We start from the raw sequence: 19,026 nt of genomic DNA on the forward strand, positions 1-19,026 counted from the left end.
GACTTTAATTTGCAGGTGGAGAGTAGATAAAAGGTGCTGACGCCTCTATTATTCTCTTACTTAGGTGACCCTTACCCCGTTCAGCTGATCCCAACTACCATGGCAGCTGCTGCCGCAGCAACACCGGGCTTAGGCCCACTCCAACTGCAGGTAAGTCCCAAAACAATGCAGAAGAGGCAGAGGTTAAGTAAATATGAAAAACAGTTTTCTCTCCCATTTGAACACAATGCAATTAACGGGGGTTTCGCTCTGTTCTCATCGTGTGAAATTTGCATTTGAAGCAAAATAATCGTCAAATCAGACACGTTTTTCCTTTCACCTTAAGGGGGCTTTTTGTTATGTTTTAGTATCTTTATTGTCAATTTAACTACTTTCAGGTTTGTGCTTTCCTGCAGTGTGTTTGCTTGTCTTTTCCATTAGGTGTCTGTGATGCAGGCTTCCAAGGCTGGCTAGGTGTAAACCAGCAAAAGGAAACATTGTTGGTCAGAACAGCCCTGTCCTGACAAGCACTTTTAAACTGCTTAAAAGTCGCTTAACATGATTATGTCCTTTTAGACTGTAAGCTCTTCAGAGCAGTGACTGGCCCTTCCTACAGTGCTTTATGGTACCAGGCACATTTTAGGCACCACTATAGTGCAGATAATTAGCGATCATAACAATTTTACATAGTCAACTAATAGCAGGTAGAAAGCTACTAAAGAATTTTTTTTTTCTATGTCGAAGAGTTGGCCTGGTAGCCACATGCATCTGATTCAAAACTCCCAATAACATTCTGAAATTCGGAGGTGTCCGCGGGTCTTAATGTTCCTCAGGTATTCCTGATCAGCCCCACAACCCTTGTCAAGTCATGGAAATTTAGCAGCTGTGATGTCCAGCTCCACAGTCTGAATTCTGTTACCTGCCATTTATGGTTTGCTAGTAGGGTGAAGCTGGGTAAAACCTGGGACTAAAATGCAATCAAGATCCAAATCATTTCTACTTCTGCAAAATCTGGATTGACACTCTTTTGTAGAAACAAACAAAAAAAAAATCCCCTACTCTCCATTGCTAATTCATCTCTCTACTCATTATTATTTGCCAAGTCGCATGGAACAGCAGAGCTTTATACCTGCTTGGCAAAGCTCAGCATTTATAAACAGTACGTGTAAAATGCAATCTCAAACTCAGTTTGGCCAGCATCAGTATAAAGTACATTCTCTGTAATATCAGATATTTCAGTTGCTTGACCAGCATACGAGAGCATGAGACATAGTTCTAGGGAAGAATTTTTAAATTATTTTTTTAGCACAGCCAGCGGAAGTTAGCTGAGTTTCACAGAAATAGCTGCCAGTGTGTAAGCTGACACATTCCCTGCACCACAGAGGTTAATACATTCATTCCTATTGTGCCTGTGTATGAAAAGCTACACTGTCTGTGTGTTAGCTTCTGATTCTGTGAGTTCCAAATACCGTAGGCGGCTTGAGAATCATGGGAGCCGTAAAAGTCATCCCCCCGAAATGAATTTTGAAGAGCAATGTCAGTATTGATAAAGTGCTTATAATAACCAAATACACATGCCCACGCATATGGAAGAAAGTGGGGAAAAAAAGGAAAAACAAAAATTGAGCTAGCTAGCAATGAGAAAATAGAGGTCTGGATTTAATTATCCTGATTTTTGTGGTCATTCAGCCTGGTCCTAAATTAATGCCTCAGTTCTCCAGTATGTTGGGAGGATGGTTTACTTTCATTTCAGGACCAACTTTAGGCTGTATCTCTGCATGCAGTGGCTGAAGTATTCTGATTGAAATAGACTTTATCATGTTGACGATTTCCTTACAAAAAGGTGAGCTTTGTGCAAATTTGACAGACTTCATAAATACCTTGAGCTTAGGTTGTGGAGGATCTGAAAACCTCAAAGGCCTCTATTTTCTGTGGAAAGGAGAACAACAAAATGAAAGTATTGACTAAATTCACCTATGTAGTTTTCCTACATATTATTAAGTTTGGAATTAAAGGAAGAGTTTGGCAGCCAGTCATTGGGAGAGGCTCAAATTGCTAACTCTGTCAACTCTAAAATCTTTCAGACTTGATCTCCAAGGGTACATTATGTGCTAGAAAAAATTTTAAGTTGTCTTTCTTCATTTCTTAACAGTGATTTTTAGCTGTCGGTACAACCTGTCTAATAGAAATTGGACATGCCTCTTAATTTCAGGTGCCATTTGAAGGAGTCATGCTAGATGTGCTTTGAGAAAGGTTTTATGATACAGTACTCAGAATGGACCATGCTAACACATGTGGAGCTGAATCTAGCATAGCTATTAGCCTAGAAAGATCTTGCCTTCCAAACTCTGTTCAAACCCAGTTTGGCTCAGTGTTGACTGTTCCTGCAGTCATGAAGAAACATTGATGATATTTGTCATGAGGAACTGGTCCAAAACCACCGCTAACTGACATAAGTGAGTGTGCAGCCATTACTGTGTTTTTTTCAAGGAACTCTTCTTCCTACAGACATTCCCGTACATTACTTGTAACCACAGAGTTTGGTGCAAACCCTCTGTCATCTGGTCATCAGACAGTAGAAGGCCAGACAAGTACAATGTTCCTTCTTTTCTTCTTTTTCCATCCTCCCTATCACTTATCTTTCAGGCTTTGTATACTAAAAGCAGTAGTGTTAGGGGAGATCAAAGAACCTGACACGAGGCTCAGTTTGTTACTCCCAGCTGACTTTGGTACACAGTGTTGTCTTAGTGAAGACAAAGCCAAGGAATTTTTGTTTGTTTGTTGGTGTAATGATAAACATGTCTTCGTTATTCCATTAGAGAATTTTAAATTGGGTCATGGCTTTAGTAGTGTGCTGTGAGATCAACAGGAAGTACTTCTTAGCCCTGGTTGTCAAAACTAAATTTTTGTTTTGTAAATGAAATGCACACTGTATTTATAGAAGAACAGCTAACACCTGATTGTTTTCCTGTGGCAGAGCTACTCTTTTCTTTGCCAGTGAAAATGTCATCTCTCATTTTGAAATGCCCTGTTGATTCCCGCTGGTGGGTTTGTAACCTGAAGCCTCCATTTCTCCCTCTGCCTTTGAGTCCCCACTGGGGCATACAGATTCTGTCATCTGATATCCTCCACAATTAGCCATACGTGGTTGCCTTTATTTCCAGTATGCACAAGAGAGACTAATGACTCAATAAGAAGAGAAACTAAAACTTAACATTGTTAGATGTCACAAAAGGAATAGATGGATGGGGTTGTGTTGGAGAAGCTGGAACTAATACGATGCGTGCTTGAACCTGTCCTATGATAAAGGCCTATCTATCAACTCTGCATGTTCACTTATATCCACATTTAATGACATAAATACCATTTGAAAAAAAAAAATCTAGCTTTCCTCTCTTAATGAGAAGATTCAGTCCAAATACACCCTCATAGGAATAAAATCCCTTTTCACTAGCACGAGTTTCTTATGTAGGTTTTTCTGCCTGTTTATTTCATATGGTCTTGTTCTTCAAGAGTGATGCAGCATGGTGATTCCATTTCAAATGAATGAGAACAAAACTGAACATGGCCTAGCCACTGTTTTACTGTGCAAGGATTATGAATCATAAATACTACTGTAAGCCTCATAGGAATATGGTGTTTTCCTATGTGGCTCAGCAGATGAGGGAGTTAAATCCCTCCGTCTTGAAGATAAGCATTCAAAGCTGTAAGCATAGATATTGTGTAACAAGTTTTACACAAACTGAAGTGATTATTCTAATACTGGTCATCTTGGGCATACCTGGTATGAGATAGACGTTTCCAGAAGATTGAACAAATTCAGTAAAAAATTTCATCTGGTGGTTTCTTTTCTGAGAAAAAGAATTCCTGAGTACTTTCTGAGTGTTAGGAAATAAGGAACCTGATCTGAAAATTGAGAGGAATCTGCACCACTGGGAGTGCAAATGGTTCAGATTTCACAGATTGTTTGTTTGATAATCAAATAGTGACAATGACTGATTAATTGGCAGTAATACAAATGTTGTATGTATCCATAACTGTACTGAAAGATAATGCTGGATGTATAATGACAGCTGCCCCTCTAGTGTTACTGTGTGGACATTTTGTGTCCTGTCAAAACAGTACAGCAATCTGATGCAATACAGACTTCGTGCAAACATCTGCTTTTGGAAAAACACTCCAGAAAGTTTTGAGTGCCTGTGTTCAAACGTCTTTCCCTCTTCATCTGAGCATGAAACAGGACATCGTGGTTATTGGTGGTTGTGTTCAGCATTATGACCAAACCTGTCACAGATCAAGAGAACCTCATGTCAGCAGACAAGTGGAAGCTTTGTAGCTGGATCTCAGTTCTGAAGACTGAGGAATCCTGATTGATTCTCTTTTGCTGTTTGTATGAAGATGATACACAGGTTCAGACCTCAAACTTACCTGGAAAAAAAATTTGGGCAAGTTTTTTTAGTCTGCAGTTTCTTTGTTACTTGGCTCAATTACTTTTTCGTACTACAAACCTGTTTTCAGTGGTGTGGGAAGATGCATACCAAGGACTGAATTTCAATGGAAATTAGCATACACAGTCAGGAGTCTGGACCACGTTTTTAGAAGTTGGGCCACATGCAGGCACTGACATAAGTGGCTAGTTTTTAAGAAAAACTAAACTCATCAGTTTGAGTGCTTCTAAAAGTTGTTCATCTTGCTGCTATTTAGGTGTCTTGACTTGTTACAAATTTTCCTTTGCTTCTAGATATCTTCAGGGTCACATAATCATCTGTGGTCTCTTGTGTTTGTTTTACTCAAAGGTTGCAGAAAGGATAGAGCTATTTAACAAGTACAGAGTGACTGATCAGAAGATGGAGTGTTCCAATGGTTATACGAGTATTACGTCAAACATCTGTTCTCTATGAAGCAAAAGTGAAACATGAGGATTTTGTACTCAGTCTGATACCATTTTTTATGTCTTATATACTAGCTTTCTTTTGGCTTCTGCACCATTGCATGGATGAGCTGCATCTCTTCACTTGTCAGTTCAAATTATTTCTCTGAAGTATCTCCTTAAGTTTAATTTGAAATGCTGCTGATGATAGAACTTCCCTTCTATCTTAAAGAGATGACGCTATATTTTCATGCAATGTCAAGCACATTTACATTTTTATTTCTTTTTTTTTGGAGGGAAGGGTCGTATCTCCTTCTGATTTGTTACTATACTCTGTAGATATAACCAGTTTTGATCAGATTAAGTAGTTCCCCTTCTGGTGTTACAACTCCTCAAATGTGTGAAAGAAAACCCTGAAAAAACTGCATGGGCAGGTTAGTGATACATCTGAATACTGAAAGCTCAAGTCTTTCCTTGTATTGGGGAGCCAACTTGCCAGAGCTGCAAAGACACGTGAATTAATTCTGATTGAGAAGGAAAGTCCAATGCCCCCTTATTGCCTGTTATATCTATGGAATGTAGCCAAGAGATGACAGTTCTTTATCCATTATTCTGCAACCTATATTCCTGACCACTTTGGGATATCGCTGTAATCAATTCTCTGCCTACAAGAAGGTAAACCTTTTCTTATCAGTGCAACCTTGTTCCTTTTCTTGCTGAGCAGTGTCTACCTTTAAATACCATTAAGCTGCCTTTTCAACAGTGAGTTAGTATACTTTCACTGTTTGCTTTTCTACTTTACCTGTTCTCATTAATAGGATGCTGACTTAATTTGTAGGGAATGAATCATTAGTGCACAGTTTAATTACAATATTATAATACTCATGCAATCCACTTAAGCATAAAAAAGTAGAATTAGTTTTTTACTGTGAGCACACACATCTGGGGAAAAGCAGCTAAGTATATGAAAAGCAACATTTCTCATTAGCATAACCAAAAGATGGCAGTTGTCCATTTGCCATTAGCTCAGTGTATTGCTGTGCTGTTTCTGATGGCCATCACTAGTAATGATAATAATGGAAGGAATAGAACAACATAATATGAATCCATTTTTGTTGGATGCCCTTTTAAATAGTTTTTAAAATCGCTACAGTCATGCAAATTCTATATTCCCTACTTCTGTCCACCACTTGTTTCTGGCTTTGTAAGTGGATGTGTTGGCCACTGATTTCTCTCCACCTGTTTGGCAAATGAGTATCTGAGATGGCCGTTGTAACAAGAGGCCAGTGAAGACCAAAGTCCTGTCCTTCAGCTAGAAAAATGAGGAATAGTACTTTTCATTTAAGTGAAGCTGCAACCCTCTAAACAGGGTGAAGATCTCTGTGTGGATGTGGATAAGTTGTCTTCAAAAATTTGAACTTTCAAAACATTCTTATTTATTATAAAGTCTTAGTGATGATTTTAATATATTCATTAAACTGTATAAGTAGGGTATGGAGTGAGGGGCTATTGATTTGCCAAGTACAAAGTTTTTAGGTAGAAAAAGTTCCTCCCAATTATCTCAAAAGCAAGCCTCACAACACCAGGATGAAACTAGTCCTCACTTTCCAGACACCTGCTGAGAGCTAGAGACTGTGGTATAGATTGTGTAAAAGCATTTAACCACAGAAACTATCAGCTCAAATAAATCTTGTTCATAGTGGGTAAATGTACTTCGTAGTTGGTGTCTAAATATCCCGTGCTCGCCTTTGATGTACCCTTTCTTACACAATGTTATGGGTAAACTCAATATATTCTATCAAAATAGACTTGAATGAAAAGCTTGATCACGTCATTTTATTGGAATCCAATCAATTTACAAAAGACAGTCATTATGACAGACTATAAATGCTTGGTATTTTATTGAGCACTGTGAGTGGCTGAATGTGGGCACCGTGGACATCTACAGGCAGTAAATACACATAGGAAAACAATACCATGGCTACTCTGTGGGTTGTCAAATTATAACTCCCTCCCCAGCCCTCCAGGGGAAAGAATTAGCAGTGGTAGCATATTCATTTTATCTAGATTAACCATCCTTTCCGCATAACTTTCAGATTCCATCCATATCTATGAAAAATGAAAAAGACTGAAAAATGACCAGCCTATCTTCCTTCCAGTTGCAACTCAGGCCTGCTGTTCGCTAGCAGACCTCTGTCTGCATGAGTGAGTTTTCTTGTAGGTTAAAGAGGCTGAATTCCCTCTTCCCCCTCCCTCCGACCCTGAGCCTGCGGGGCAGACAGACAGAAGCACACATATGATTAATACAGCACAGCTGCAGGAGTGACTCATTTGCATATGTATTAATAGAGGCAAAAACAACAATTCAATTACATACAGAGACGTTCCGCATACTAAAGAACATATGCAAATAGCCTGGAAAAAGTGCAGCCAGCATTTTCTCTGACTTCCCTGAGCCCATATGGGCTAGCATCAGAGCCTAGCAGTTTTCAAGAAATCCCCTTTAGGAAGAACCTGTTACAAGATGCTTATGCAGCCATTACTCCTCCTCCCCCCAGGTTCCCAGAAGGCGTTTGACATTTGGACAATGGAACTGGCACAAGCAGTGTCTTTTCCATGTTACTTCAGTTTTGCCTGCCTTCAGCTTCATGTTGTTGTCTCTTTACATACAAGCCCCAGCATGAGGAAACCCAGTCCTCTGCCTCATCTTCCATATGCACACATTTCTTCTATTTTTTCTTTTGCCTCATTTGTGTTGTTTCCATTTCCCTTTGTATTTCTCTGTTTCAAGCTTTCTCTTATCTTGACTTTTGTAAATTAGCAAAAGATGACCATGTTTGTGCCTTTTTCTTAGAGTGACCTTAAATATCTCATAATATTATAATTCAGTGATTTTCTGCTAGAGGGCCATCAGTACCTTTAGCAGGTCTGAAAGGTGTTTCAGAAAAGTTAACCTGTTGGAGATAGGCTTTTGTATCACAGTACATTGGTCTTTTTCTCTACTAAGATGGTTGTGTTCTCCAAACAAAAAAAGGTGGAAAATCACAGATTTTAATAGTTCATTATACAGGTGACACAGGTCTTCATAACTGGTAGAGAATCTGATTCTGGTAGTAGAACAAGATGTTCTCTAAATCTCACTGGAATTTAAAAGGCAATAGTTTTGAGGATCTTTCAAAAGCAGGTTGAAAATATTCCAGCATTCAAACCTAGGCCATAAGAAAGCTTAAGCTGTAAATAGTTTCTTTATCTGTAAGTGATTCCTTTGGTAGTTTGTGTTAGAACTTAAACACCGAGTATATTATACTTGTGTGTACTTCTTCACACAGGCTATTCACACACTGTGATATGCAGCAAAATATTAAGGGTGTGATGCACACCCAGTACACAAATTTCAGGGAAAATGTGACTTTTGACATCACCCTTTATGGGCTAGAGAAACAGAGCTCTGTTTTGACTTGAAAAGAGATAACGAGTCACTAAAAACTTTGGGAAGCCTGACAAAACCATTAAGATGCCCAACTGACTTGTTTGGGTGGCAACCCTGGGTGTTTCAAGCAGTCTAAATTACTGGCCATTTGTTTGAAACATCTCTGTGGTGTGAGCAGGGAAAAATAGGTCATGCACGAAAGAGTGTGGAGCTGTCTGGCAAGCATACTTGTGAGGTCAGGTCATCCTTAATTTCTTTTCTCTCACAAAAATGTTACACTTCTTTCATTTGGGGGTTAGCCTGACAGACGGAAGCAGATTACTCCTTGATTATTTATAAGGCATTAATTTTAGATGAATATTGCTGAAGTAACTGACATCATAAGTAGTTTTAGCAGCCAGCAGAAGAGCCTGTTTGCAGATTGGAATATGACAGTCTTCACTTACACAATGTCCTGTCTAGGACAAAGTCTGAAGTGTATGAGAGAAGAAGAGCAAACTCGAGGAGTAGAGGCATATGTATCAGCTGAGACTTTGTTTATTCTTCTGTGCAATCTGGGAGGGACTTTGGATGGTTGGAATGGTGGTGTCAACGTTATGAGTTCAACCAGCTGCAGGAAGAAACCCATGTCAAAGTAGCGGTAGTGGTAACACTTGTCTGCCAGCATCTTAAACCAGGGGGTAAAAAAACATCTGAAAGTTGTCTTAAATTGAAGTATAAGTAGCTTCTGTTGAGAAAAAGGAAACGGACGTCTTTGGACAGACACTTGGAGATGAGATAACCAAAACATCTCCCTCCCTACGCTGGCAATGGAGCAAACCTGTGAAGTGTTTGTGTTTCACAGAGCACGGTGTTTGGTGTTTCGTGGCTTACAGTCATTTGGAATTCTCCCTGGAAAGGTCTGTATGAAAAATCTGGTAACAAAACAAAAAATTTAATTTTTTTTTTCCTACTTTGTGCCCTTTGCACATTCCACATGCTGGGTTTTGAAATAGTTGGCTTAAGCTACTGGTTTTCCTATTATGTTGTTTGCTCTTTTCAGAGGGATGTTGCTGAAAAGAAGATTATATAATCATGCAAATAAGATTGTATAATCCTGAGCAAACGGTCAGTGGGGATGGGGGGACCAGGGAACATGGGACATGGGAAGCCACACCGAGAGGGGCTGGCTGGCTGCGGGGGGACATGCTCTGAACCCATAAACTGGGGGCTTCCGATAAAACATGAAAGCTGCAGTCAGACTAGTGAATTTTTGTGATATTTTTGGAATTCATTGTCTTCATGCTGTGCTCTGCCAACAGTGTATATTTACAGTGCTTCAGCAGAACATCACGACAGACAAACATACAGGAAAACTGCAAATCACTAACATGCACACTTCAGAACTTGCAGAACAATGCTACAAATAACAGCCGTGAGAAAAGCTGACTTACACAACACTAGCTACTTACTGACACTCACTCCTTCAGGTCTGCAAATCAAATTACATTTCATGCATCCAAAAACTTAACACAAGAAGACCTCCCTTTAAATCTTGCTAGCTTTGTTCCACCTAGGTCCTATGACATTGTTTGTTAGATGCAGATTGGTATTATATGAACATGTAAGAATTTCAGTTTGTCTGATTTCTTACTACAGTATGGTTATTCTTTTTTTTTTTTTTTTCTCCCAAGTTTGATGTTCTTTCTAATTGGCAAGGCAGAATGAGATAGAAATAAACAGCATAGTAAATGTGTACGTGGGGAGGGTATCACTGGCCAGTGGTGCAAATGGCATACTGCAAGAACAGTGCAAGCCCTTGGAAGTTCTCCTGCTCTTATTTTCAACCTGACTTGCTTGTCTGATTCCTTGCCAGGTTTAACTGTTGAAAGCCAGAATATTTGAGCACCTTTTATGAATGGAGGCTAATATTAGGCTCAGTTTGAAACTGAAATAAGTACCTAGTTACTGTAGACTGTAGATCTAAACATTAGACAACAAAACACTGAGGTTAGGATGCTTGTCCTATTTGTTTTCTTTCTAAAATCATCAGTTGAACTTAGCTCAGTAGTGTCTGGAGATGTAACTTTCAGAGTGTTAATTCTTCTTTTTGCCTGGGTAGCATAAAAGCAGCTTCCTGTGATTAAGTCAGAGTGCAGTTACTTCCCCAGTACCTAGGCAAGCTTCCTCAAACTCCTTTTCTCCTTTCAGAGGTTAATTTTTTTCACTCTGGTGGACTTCATAAAGTTAATCTGAATGAGAAAATTTGGAGACAATGCTACATGTAGCTCCTAGTGGTACTCAAGACTAGCTTTCTAAATTTATCACCCTACATGAGCTCTGCAGGTGTCTTGAGTTTAATTCCTAGACTAGCTTCTAAGCATCTCTTTCACTTTGCACTAACTGCCTTATTTGTTTGGCGTTTTTATCAATGGTCTGTTTTTGTTACTGTCCATTCATTAGACAGCTAAAGAGAAGGGTATTGCAGACTACTGGATTTAGATTCCTTAATCCCATAGCCATCACAGATCACGTCATGGATGACTTGCCCAACCAGAAATATACCACAAATTTGTTGTCATCTATCTCAGAGGCTGGCAAAGCAGGGTTGTCAGCAAGCTACTGTGTGAATTGTCTTTCCTTAATGCACAAACATACAAATAGAAATAAAAAGCATGTATACAAAAAAGAAAAGCATTTTTTAAAGTCACTGTGTGTTCTTAAGCTTGGAGAAGCTTTGAAATCAGTATGCTAAGATATCAAGACAACAGGAGAGCAGTAAAAAAGTTTGAAATGCTCTTATGGTAGTAGAAGCTGAGGTTTTTAAAAGCATTTTCCAGCTATATCTGCACCTCTGTGTCTTGCTGTTTAGAGTGATTGCTCTCTCTATTTAAAAATCTGCATTACAGCAGAATCTTTCAGCCATATTGCGAGCTGCACTTTGGTTTAGTAACCACAGCTGTGCCACATACTGCACCAGCGGCGACTGACAGGGGCAAGCTGTTTGTGGCATATTGAGGGAGTCAAATTGTCTTTGGGGACTGCTGTGGAGTGGCTTTTTTTTCAGCTCTTTCCTATAGGTAGAGTATCTGTTTCTCCCAGAGGGGCCTGGGACTGCCAGTTTGTGTGTATGGGAATGAGGTTAATCCCTCGGAGACGTGGGGTGCCGTGAGGGGTGATACCCATCCCCCTGCCTGATGCACTCAAGGGCCCAAAAAGCAGCATCCCTGTGTGCCTTCCCACCAGCACTGTGCCGTCCCTGGCTGTCCCCCAGCACATCTCAGGAGCAAGGCCAGTGGCACCCTGCCCTTCTGAAGGTGAAGTGTCAACTCCACAGGTTACACATTTCTACACACTGGAGTGTGAAAATAGCAGCTGACAACAAAACCTTTTTCTAATTTTTCTTTTACCTTTCATGGCTCAAAAAACTCTTTACAAATGATAACAGTGTGTTCTCTGTTAATGCACCAAAACATTACAGCTTGTGATAGTGTTGGAGAGTTTGGGCCATTACCATGGAATACAGCAGCATACCTATTTCATTAAAGGAACCAAATGGATCTAGCTGAATTTGGCAAAAGGACGTGGCAGAAGTCCTGTTGTATCTCTGATGTTGAGTTTACTGTTAAACTCTGAACTTCTGAAAGTTAGGAAATTCACAACATAAACACTAATAGGTGTAGTGGGTTAAACTGCCTTTAAGTATCTCTTGCTTTCTCTGCAGTAGTTCTGTACTGGGGTTTGTTCAATATTCTGATATTTACTTTAGAAACTTGGAGCTTATTGATGTTTAGGGTAAGCCATATGTGAGGTACATATAGCTCATATTCAGCTCACTGTCCTGCTGTGCCACTAATAACTGCTTTGGAATATAGTTTGGTTTAGACCAATCAGCCCATCTCACCCCATTCCCATGGCAGCCTTGCTTCTTGCTGTATGCTGGTCTGATATACTGGTGGCGAAAGTAATTGGGATGGTATATATCAATGGATGTTTGGATAAGATTTTTAAAGAGGCCTGAAGGGATTTGGGAGCCCAGCAAGAATTAATTTCATACAGTGGCTTTGAAAATAGAATATACAACATTCACACTTAATCCTTCCTACTTTCCACAGCTGTTGTATTTTTCCTGTGAGTAGTTTTCTGGAAAGGAAACAGTCATCAGAACTGTATCAGAACGTTTGGTGGGGAGGTGGCATTCACTCTAACTCAGTGTTCACTGGGTAGAGTGAAAGACATGAGTACCTGGAGTTCCCTACTTCCAGTCCCAGCTGACCTTACTCAGGTTTGTGTGGTAGCTTGTGTTTCAGTGCCTGGTGCTTGCTTGAACTGTAAGTGGGGAAGAAGAGAGAATGAGCTTAATTTCCCAACATTTTGGGTTGTGTGCTCTGATGCCATACCCCATATACTCGTACATTTGAATTTCACTGCTGCACAGGTGTGGGACTCTAAACAAACTGACTGCTGCCCCAAAAGCAGTGCTGGGTACCTTCATTTTTATCATACTGTATGGGCATGGGTAGATGAAGTCATATGCATGAGCTGAGCTCAGGCAGAAGAAGTTAGAGAAGAAGAGATTCTAAAATTAACTGTGGTCTACCTATTTAAAACTCAAAGTACTATGCTTACATTTAAGCATTTTCTTAAGTCTTTTTTCTTTTTAAATCAGTTCATTGGGGTAAATTCATTTCACTTCACATTAATTACTGCTCTGAATGAAGTTGTTAATGGATGTAGGGTAGGTAGGTGCTTGCTCATCATATATTTCTTTAATATCACAGTGGGTGGCATTACAGGTTTGATTTCACTAAAAGATATTGTTCACCGTCAAGTATAGAAAGGAATGAATACTAAAAAAATACAAGGAAATGTTAGATTAAAAAAAAAAAAAACCAACTGATTTGTCACTTTACTCATTGACTATGAACTGAATAGACTTCTAAGCCTTAAAATACTTTCTCCCCCCTTTTCCTTTTTATTGCCTGGAATCTTAAGAGCTTTATCATTTGCAGTCATAAAATGAAAATATACACCAAACCCTCAAAGGGCAAGTATGAAATTAAATTATATTTGGGCAGCTGTAACCTTTTAAAACGATCAGATTCCAGTTAATGTATTTCTTCCTGTTCCGAGTGCTGCCATGGTGTTTGATGGTGGGAAGCAGTCCAAAGGGCATTGGGAGATAATAAATTCACTGGAAATTTCACCCTGAGGCAAGCCTCGATACACCAAGGCTTCCATTTAGCGGGACTGACCTAAAAATCTTGTCACATCCAAAGGTCACTTAGGTTGGGGTTGGTGTGTCCCATCTATCTTTCCCTGGTGCAGAGAATGACAGCTGAGCTCATAAACAGCCCTCGGAATATGGAAGACAAGCAGGGGGAGAGGGAGGACGGGGAGGAAGGATAATACCACTGACAACTTCTTAGAGCTCCTCTAGGCCAATGAGAATAGATACCATCTTTGGGGTCGCTTGTTTCTGCTACTGCAGAAATGGCAATTCAGTTTGAAGAGGTTACGGTTAACTGTGGAAGTCTAAAGCAAGTGATTCCCCCTGTGTCTGCAAAAGCCACGTGATCCTGCTCCTACACATTATACTGTCCCTGAACATTTCATGCTGCTTACCAGTCTTCTTAGTAAAAAAAAAAATAATTATTTATGCAATGCTTTGCTTTCAAGGAGGGTCAAAAGTATAAAAAGCTGTCACTGATATGTGTCATCTAGAAGAACAGTGATTCTAAGAGAAACAGTTTGAGCAATTACACTAATTATAAGCATTACTGGAAAGTAAGATATTTTCAATCTTATGAGAAAATCTGTGACATGCGTCCTCTAGGACATGACTTATCCTAAGCTCATTGAAGTCAGTATAATCCTCCTACACAATTGAAGGAAAAGGCCTTTCTGGATGAGTGTTGTCTTCCAGTCGTAGTTCTCACTTCTGCAGTGGGAAGCTCCAGTGGATCTTTCCTATGTTTGCAGTGTATTAAATATTTGGAACAGGGGTCAGTGTTGCATCATAGAGTTGTATTTGAAGGACAAATATCTAACTTTGGTCTTAATTGGGGATTAATCCTGCAGCATGTATCTCCTGTATCCTAATGGTGTGAATCTCTTTCTCAAATTCCCAAAGAGGAGGATGAGAGAGGCAGTCTGGCAGCCACCACTGGAATGCAGGAGGCAAAGTTTCCCTCTTCCACACCCTGTCCTGGTTGGAAAAAGAAGTTTTAGTTGGTGGTCAGTGTCCTTCTGAAATGTGGTTGCAACCCACTGTTGGAAGAAAGATGCCATGTATGGTATAAGCATTGGCCTGATTCTTTTTGGAACGTTACAGTAAAGATAAAATTTTGAAAGAAATTATTATATAAAATCAGTATAACCTTAGACATACAAGAAAAAATATCAGAATGAAATGTGTTCCAAAGGTTGCAAGAAATTAAGTAAGTTAGGTATCTAACTCCCCTTGGGAATTTGGTGATGGCTCTCCATAAATTCTAGCAAATCAGATCCTTCTGAACAGGATTGTAAATTGTGTGTTGGTTTGCTTGTTAAAACTAAATGGAGTATAACTTATTTTCAGAAGTATTTCACACATTCTTACAAACATACTATATTTGAGGCAAAGACAGTAAAGAAGGGCAGGATTGGCCAGCTGTCAGTGTTTGTCTTTATTTTCCTGGGGTTCACACTCTACTTTATGTTAACATACATGTTCTCTACACAAATCCAAAGTAGTTTGCAGGCAACTTTGGGGGAGTCATATGCCCTTTCCCACATGTTCTGTGCTGAAAACGTAGCTGTAGGCCTTACCAGTTGTACAGCTTTGAGGAAGACGGTCACTTTCTGCCTTAGTTGCATAGCAAGAAAAAAAGGAGTTGTGTATTTTTCATGAACTTCAGAGAGGACGGATATGTTTCACTATAAAAAATTCAGCTGCTAACACAAAACTGAAAAAATCTTGTAGCCACACTGAGCACCGACCAGCTAGTTTTTTCCTGGCTTATACTCAGGATGGTGGGATGAGAATTGTCTTTAGCCATGGATGCCTAACGTGTATAATTTATCCTAAAGTTGCACTCTAGTTTTTATAAAGGGAGCTGAGGGTGATTAGCTCAGACCTTGTCAGGTGGATTCCCCACTTCCTTCACTTTGTGTCACTTCCCTGGTGTGGTTCAGTTTCCTTTTCCATTTGCCCAGGCACTTCCAGTTGGTAAGCAGGTTAGCAGTGGGCAATGAGGTCGGAATAGTTCTGTGATTTCTGGTGGGACACGGGCACACAAGGCTAACTGACTCTGTATTTTTGTAGTGATTGGAATTTGTGAAAGGCACTGAGTTGGAGTCAGTGCAGACAACATTTTAACTGCCACATTAGAAAATGTGTAGTTTCCCTGTGTCAGTTGTGTTTTCCATCCTTGGGAAGAGGAGAGATCCCATTGTGCTGGTCAGTGCATGCTTCCATACATTTTTTAGCCATATTCATTCCATTTTGTGCCAGATGACTTTGGAACATCAACAGTGATCCTGAAGTATGCTAATGTTGTTACATAGATGATGGAAAGATAGATGGTGAAAATAAGGATTGTATTTAATGCCCACAAAATTGGGAAGTGCCTTTATGTTACCTCAGATGCTCCTTTGATTGTAGTGGGTAAGATCACTTTGACCAAAGCCCTGAATTATGCTGTGATATTAACTGGAGAAATTGAGAGATATTTTACAGTTGCTGACTTTGGCAAAAACAAGATGTGTCCCTGCGTAATGGAGGACTGTACTGTTTCTTGCATTATTCATGCTTCCCACGCTGGAGTCACAAACATTGGGTAATGTTAATACTTGTCATGGAAAAATTTAATTGGCAGAAAAGTTTAATATGTTAGCGGTAGATGGGAGGGTCCACAAGAGACCTTCCCTGTTCTGGGTTGGAATGTGACACATAATTAGATAAAGGAAGGCACTGTGTGAGGTGTATCATGGCTGTACGGAGGGAGGTGAGGAGGATCCCTGCTTGACGGTCCCAGTCTCTCCCAAAAAGGAGATATATTCACCAGCTGCTGACTGAAGAAGCAATGAGTACTGTTCACCCTCCCACTGTAATGAACAGCCAGTCTTGGAGCAGCATGAAAAGGGTCAATCAAATAGGTCATACATCATATGAGGAGGCAGATGTTGGAACATATTGTAATGGATCGCTGTGCGGTATGTGAGGATGGCTTGTGGAGTGCAGGGATGGGGAGAGAGGAGCTATCAGCAATGGTTTCTGTCGTGGTCACTGTAAATGTCAGAATTTTTGAGGAAAACTTCTGAACGCAAGACATCAAAGCATTAGCATTCCTGCTCTGTTAGACTTGTGGGTGGAATGGCAGAAGCAGAAAAGGAATAGAAGCACAATTCCTTCTGTAATACTCTGTGTAATATGAGTATGCCTAGGTGTTATCTCTGCTCTGCCAAAGTCAGTGTTAGCCTTGGAACATGTGAGTATTCTACCTGAAAAAAAACCAAACCTGACAGAGCTTCAGATTATATTAAACACAGAACTGTTAAAATAGGTTCTATTTTAGCAGTGCCCCATTCACACCCACTCAAACACCTCCTCGCTCGTTAACCCCATCATCAGACCCAAGTAACTCAAGTGAAATGAGATGGCATTGGGAATGAGGTAATGAACAAAGATTTCTGGATAATTTTATTACTTCATGATAGCAGCTCTTGTTAGTGTGACTACAGTTAAGAGCTTCTCGGTGTTTCCATTGCAAAGTCTTTGGTACTCCCACCCCTTCTGCTTTATAGACAACTTACTCAGCCAGAAGCAATTTCAAATTTGATTTTACATCCATTTTGGCTGTTGTTTTGAATTGAAAAGAGTTTAGTGTTTTGATACTGCTTTCTAAAACATAAAAAATGCTGTTTTCTTCCCTCCTAATCCAAATTTCCCAAAGAACAATTTGAAATATGGGTTAGCTCTTTTTATAGCACATCTACATTATTAACAATTGAATAATGTCCCCTAAACATGCATAGGACGTGGTTTCGGTATTTAATGTTTTTGGACAAGCAGATCCACATCTATGTTATTAAAAAAAATGCCATAGTAAAATATGTTGTGAAAGGGACAATTTTTGAAAAGCACTGTTTTCACTCATGAGTCTACAGGTTTTACATCTTTTTTTTTTAAAAAAAAAATGTGCTCAATGCCTCAAAAAAAATTGTGAAGATCAACTTTAATATATGGATAGATCAGATGTACTAATGGATTATGGAGCTTATTACTAGTTAAGTAGTATTAATGTAGCGAACATTACTAGTTGTAGAGTATGTGGCTATGTAGAATCCTTTAAGAGATGAGTTAGAGCTCATGTCTCTCACTCACACCAGTGCATGGCATCCTTTTTGCCTGAAAACCAGGAGCTCAAAGAGATGTATTTCTGCATTCACCCCACCTAGATTTAAGAGCAAAATTCTGTAGAGTTAAAGGAGGGAGAGAGAGGACACTTACATGGAATAGCTCATGTAAACTGGAATAGTCTGAGACTTTTAACAGCTTTCATCGGGGTGGAAGAATGTTAGTGGAGAAATATGGAGAAGGTTGCATTTCCCTTGGTCAGTTTGATATTAAGAAATAGAATGCTCATACTTGATATAGGAATATGAGATTCCAGCAGCTTTTTGTTGCACAGGCACGTTGTTAATACTAGAAGCAGCCTTCTCTTAGCCAAATGCAATGGTCCAAATTTCATTGTCTAAGCTCTTGTGCTTGGATGATGCATACCATGTGAGGGACATCAAAGCTAAAGATGTAATTCCCTTTGACCTTCAATCACGTTGTGCCTACAGCTTCTTAAACTTTCAGTAAAGCACGTGCCAAAAGAGGCACATTGGCGAGAGTTTCAGGGGAGATTTAAGGCTTTTCATGTGTGGGCTGAAGTCTGACTGTGAAGTGTCGTTGGTCCTTAGTGTTTGTGGTTTCATTGTAGTGAGAGAGAAACTCACAGAAACTGAATCCTGAGGGGTTTCAGGTACTTTCAGACACCACTTTTAGGGGGAACGAAGTCTCCAAGAACTAAACTTCTGTATGTGTCCTCATGGAATATACAAAGTGTCACTCTTCCCAGTGCTTCAGTGTAAGCATGGAAATAATGAGATGAACCAGAAAACAGCTTCTTGCGTTATTTCCTGAGAAGTTTGCCAAAGCTTCACAGAGGTTTCAGACTCTCTGGAGTTTTATGGGCTCCATTGGTGGGGGAGTTTTACAGACCACACCTATTTTTATCATGAAATCAAAGAATAGAAAGATTGAACAGCTATTGAGTTGTTTCTACTTCTTCATTTTGTTAAGGGTCAGCTTTTACATAATGAAGCAAACTCCAAAATAATGAAATTAATTGAGTGCTTTTCTACTCTCTCAGCTCTCCTCAGCAATTTTGTTAACAAATAATGGTGCTCTCATCCACACACTCTAGCATCTCCCCTTTGTAGCTGTTGTCATCTCCTAACCTCAAGCATCCCAGTTCAGCAGATATGTCTTTGGTTTTTTAAGTGTCTAATTTATCCAGCCAGCACAGAGCAGTGGGTCTACTTTGAAGTTAGGCACTTCTGTGAGTTTGAAGTGAATAGGGCTCCCGAGAACATTTTGAGGAGTCTGGCCAGAGTGAAACTCAGTTGGTTTTGGTTTGGAATGTAAATCAGCTTTGCTCTGATTCAGTAAGACACAAAATGTTCTAGATGACAGTTGAGTCAATTTCTATGTCCTTGGCTGTAGTTATTTTCCCTA

At 39.7% G+C, this 19,026-nt stretch overlaps 1 protein-coding gene across 1 annotated transcript in view; it reads left to right on the forward strand.

The window, feature by feature from the left end:
• Positions 1–19,026, forward strand: part of SOX5 (SRY (sex determining region Y)-box 5) — a gene marked incomplete at its 5' end in the record, with an annotated part of 156,477 nt that overhangs the window by 73,313 nt on the left and 64,138 nt on the right. Inside the window, one exon of the mRNA XM_008940116.1 lies at positions 65–150. Within this exon, the coding sequence (XP_008938364.1) occupies positions 65–150 (86 nt within the window). The remainder of the gene's footprint in view (positions 1–64; positions 151–19,026) is intronic.

This window comes from Merops nubicus, unplaced genomic scaffold, assembly GCF_000691845.1.
Source record: "Merops nubicus isolate BGI_N331 unplaced genomic scaffold, ASM69184v1 scaffold37440, whole genome shotgun sequence".
Lineage (NCBI taxonomy): Eukaryota > Metazoa > Chordata > Aves > Coraciiformes > Meropidae > Merops > Merops nubicus.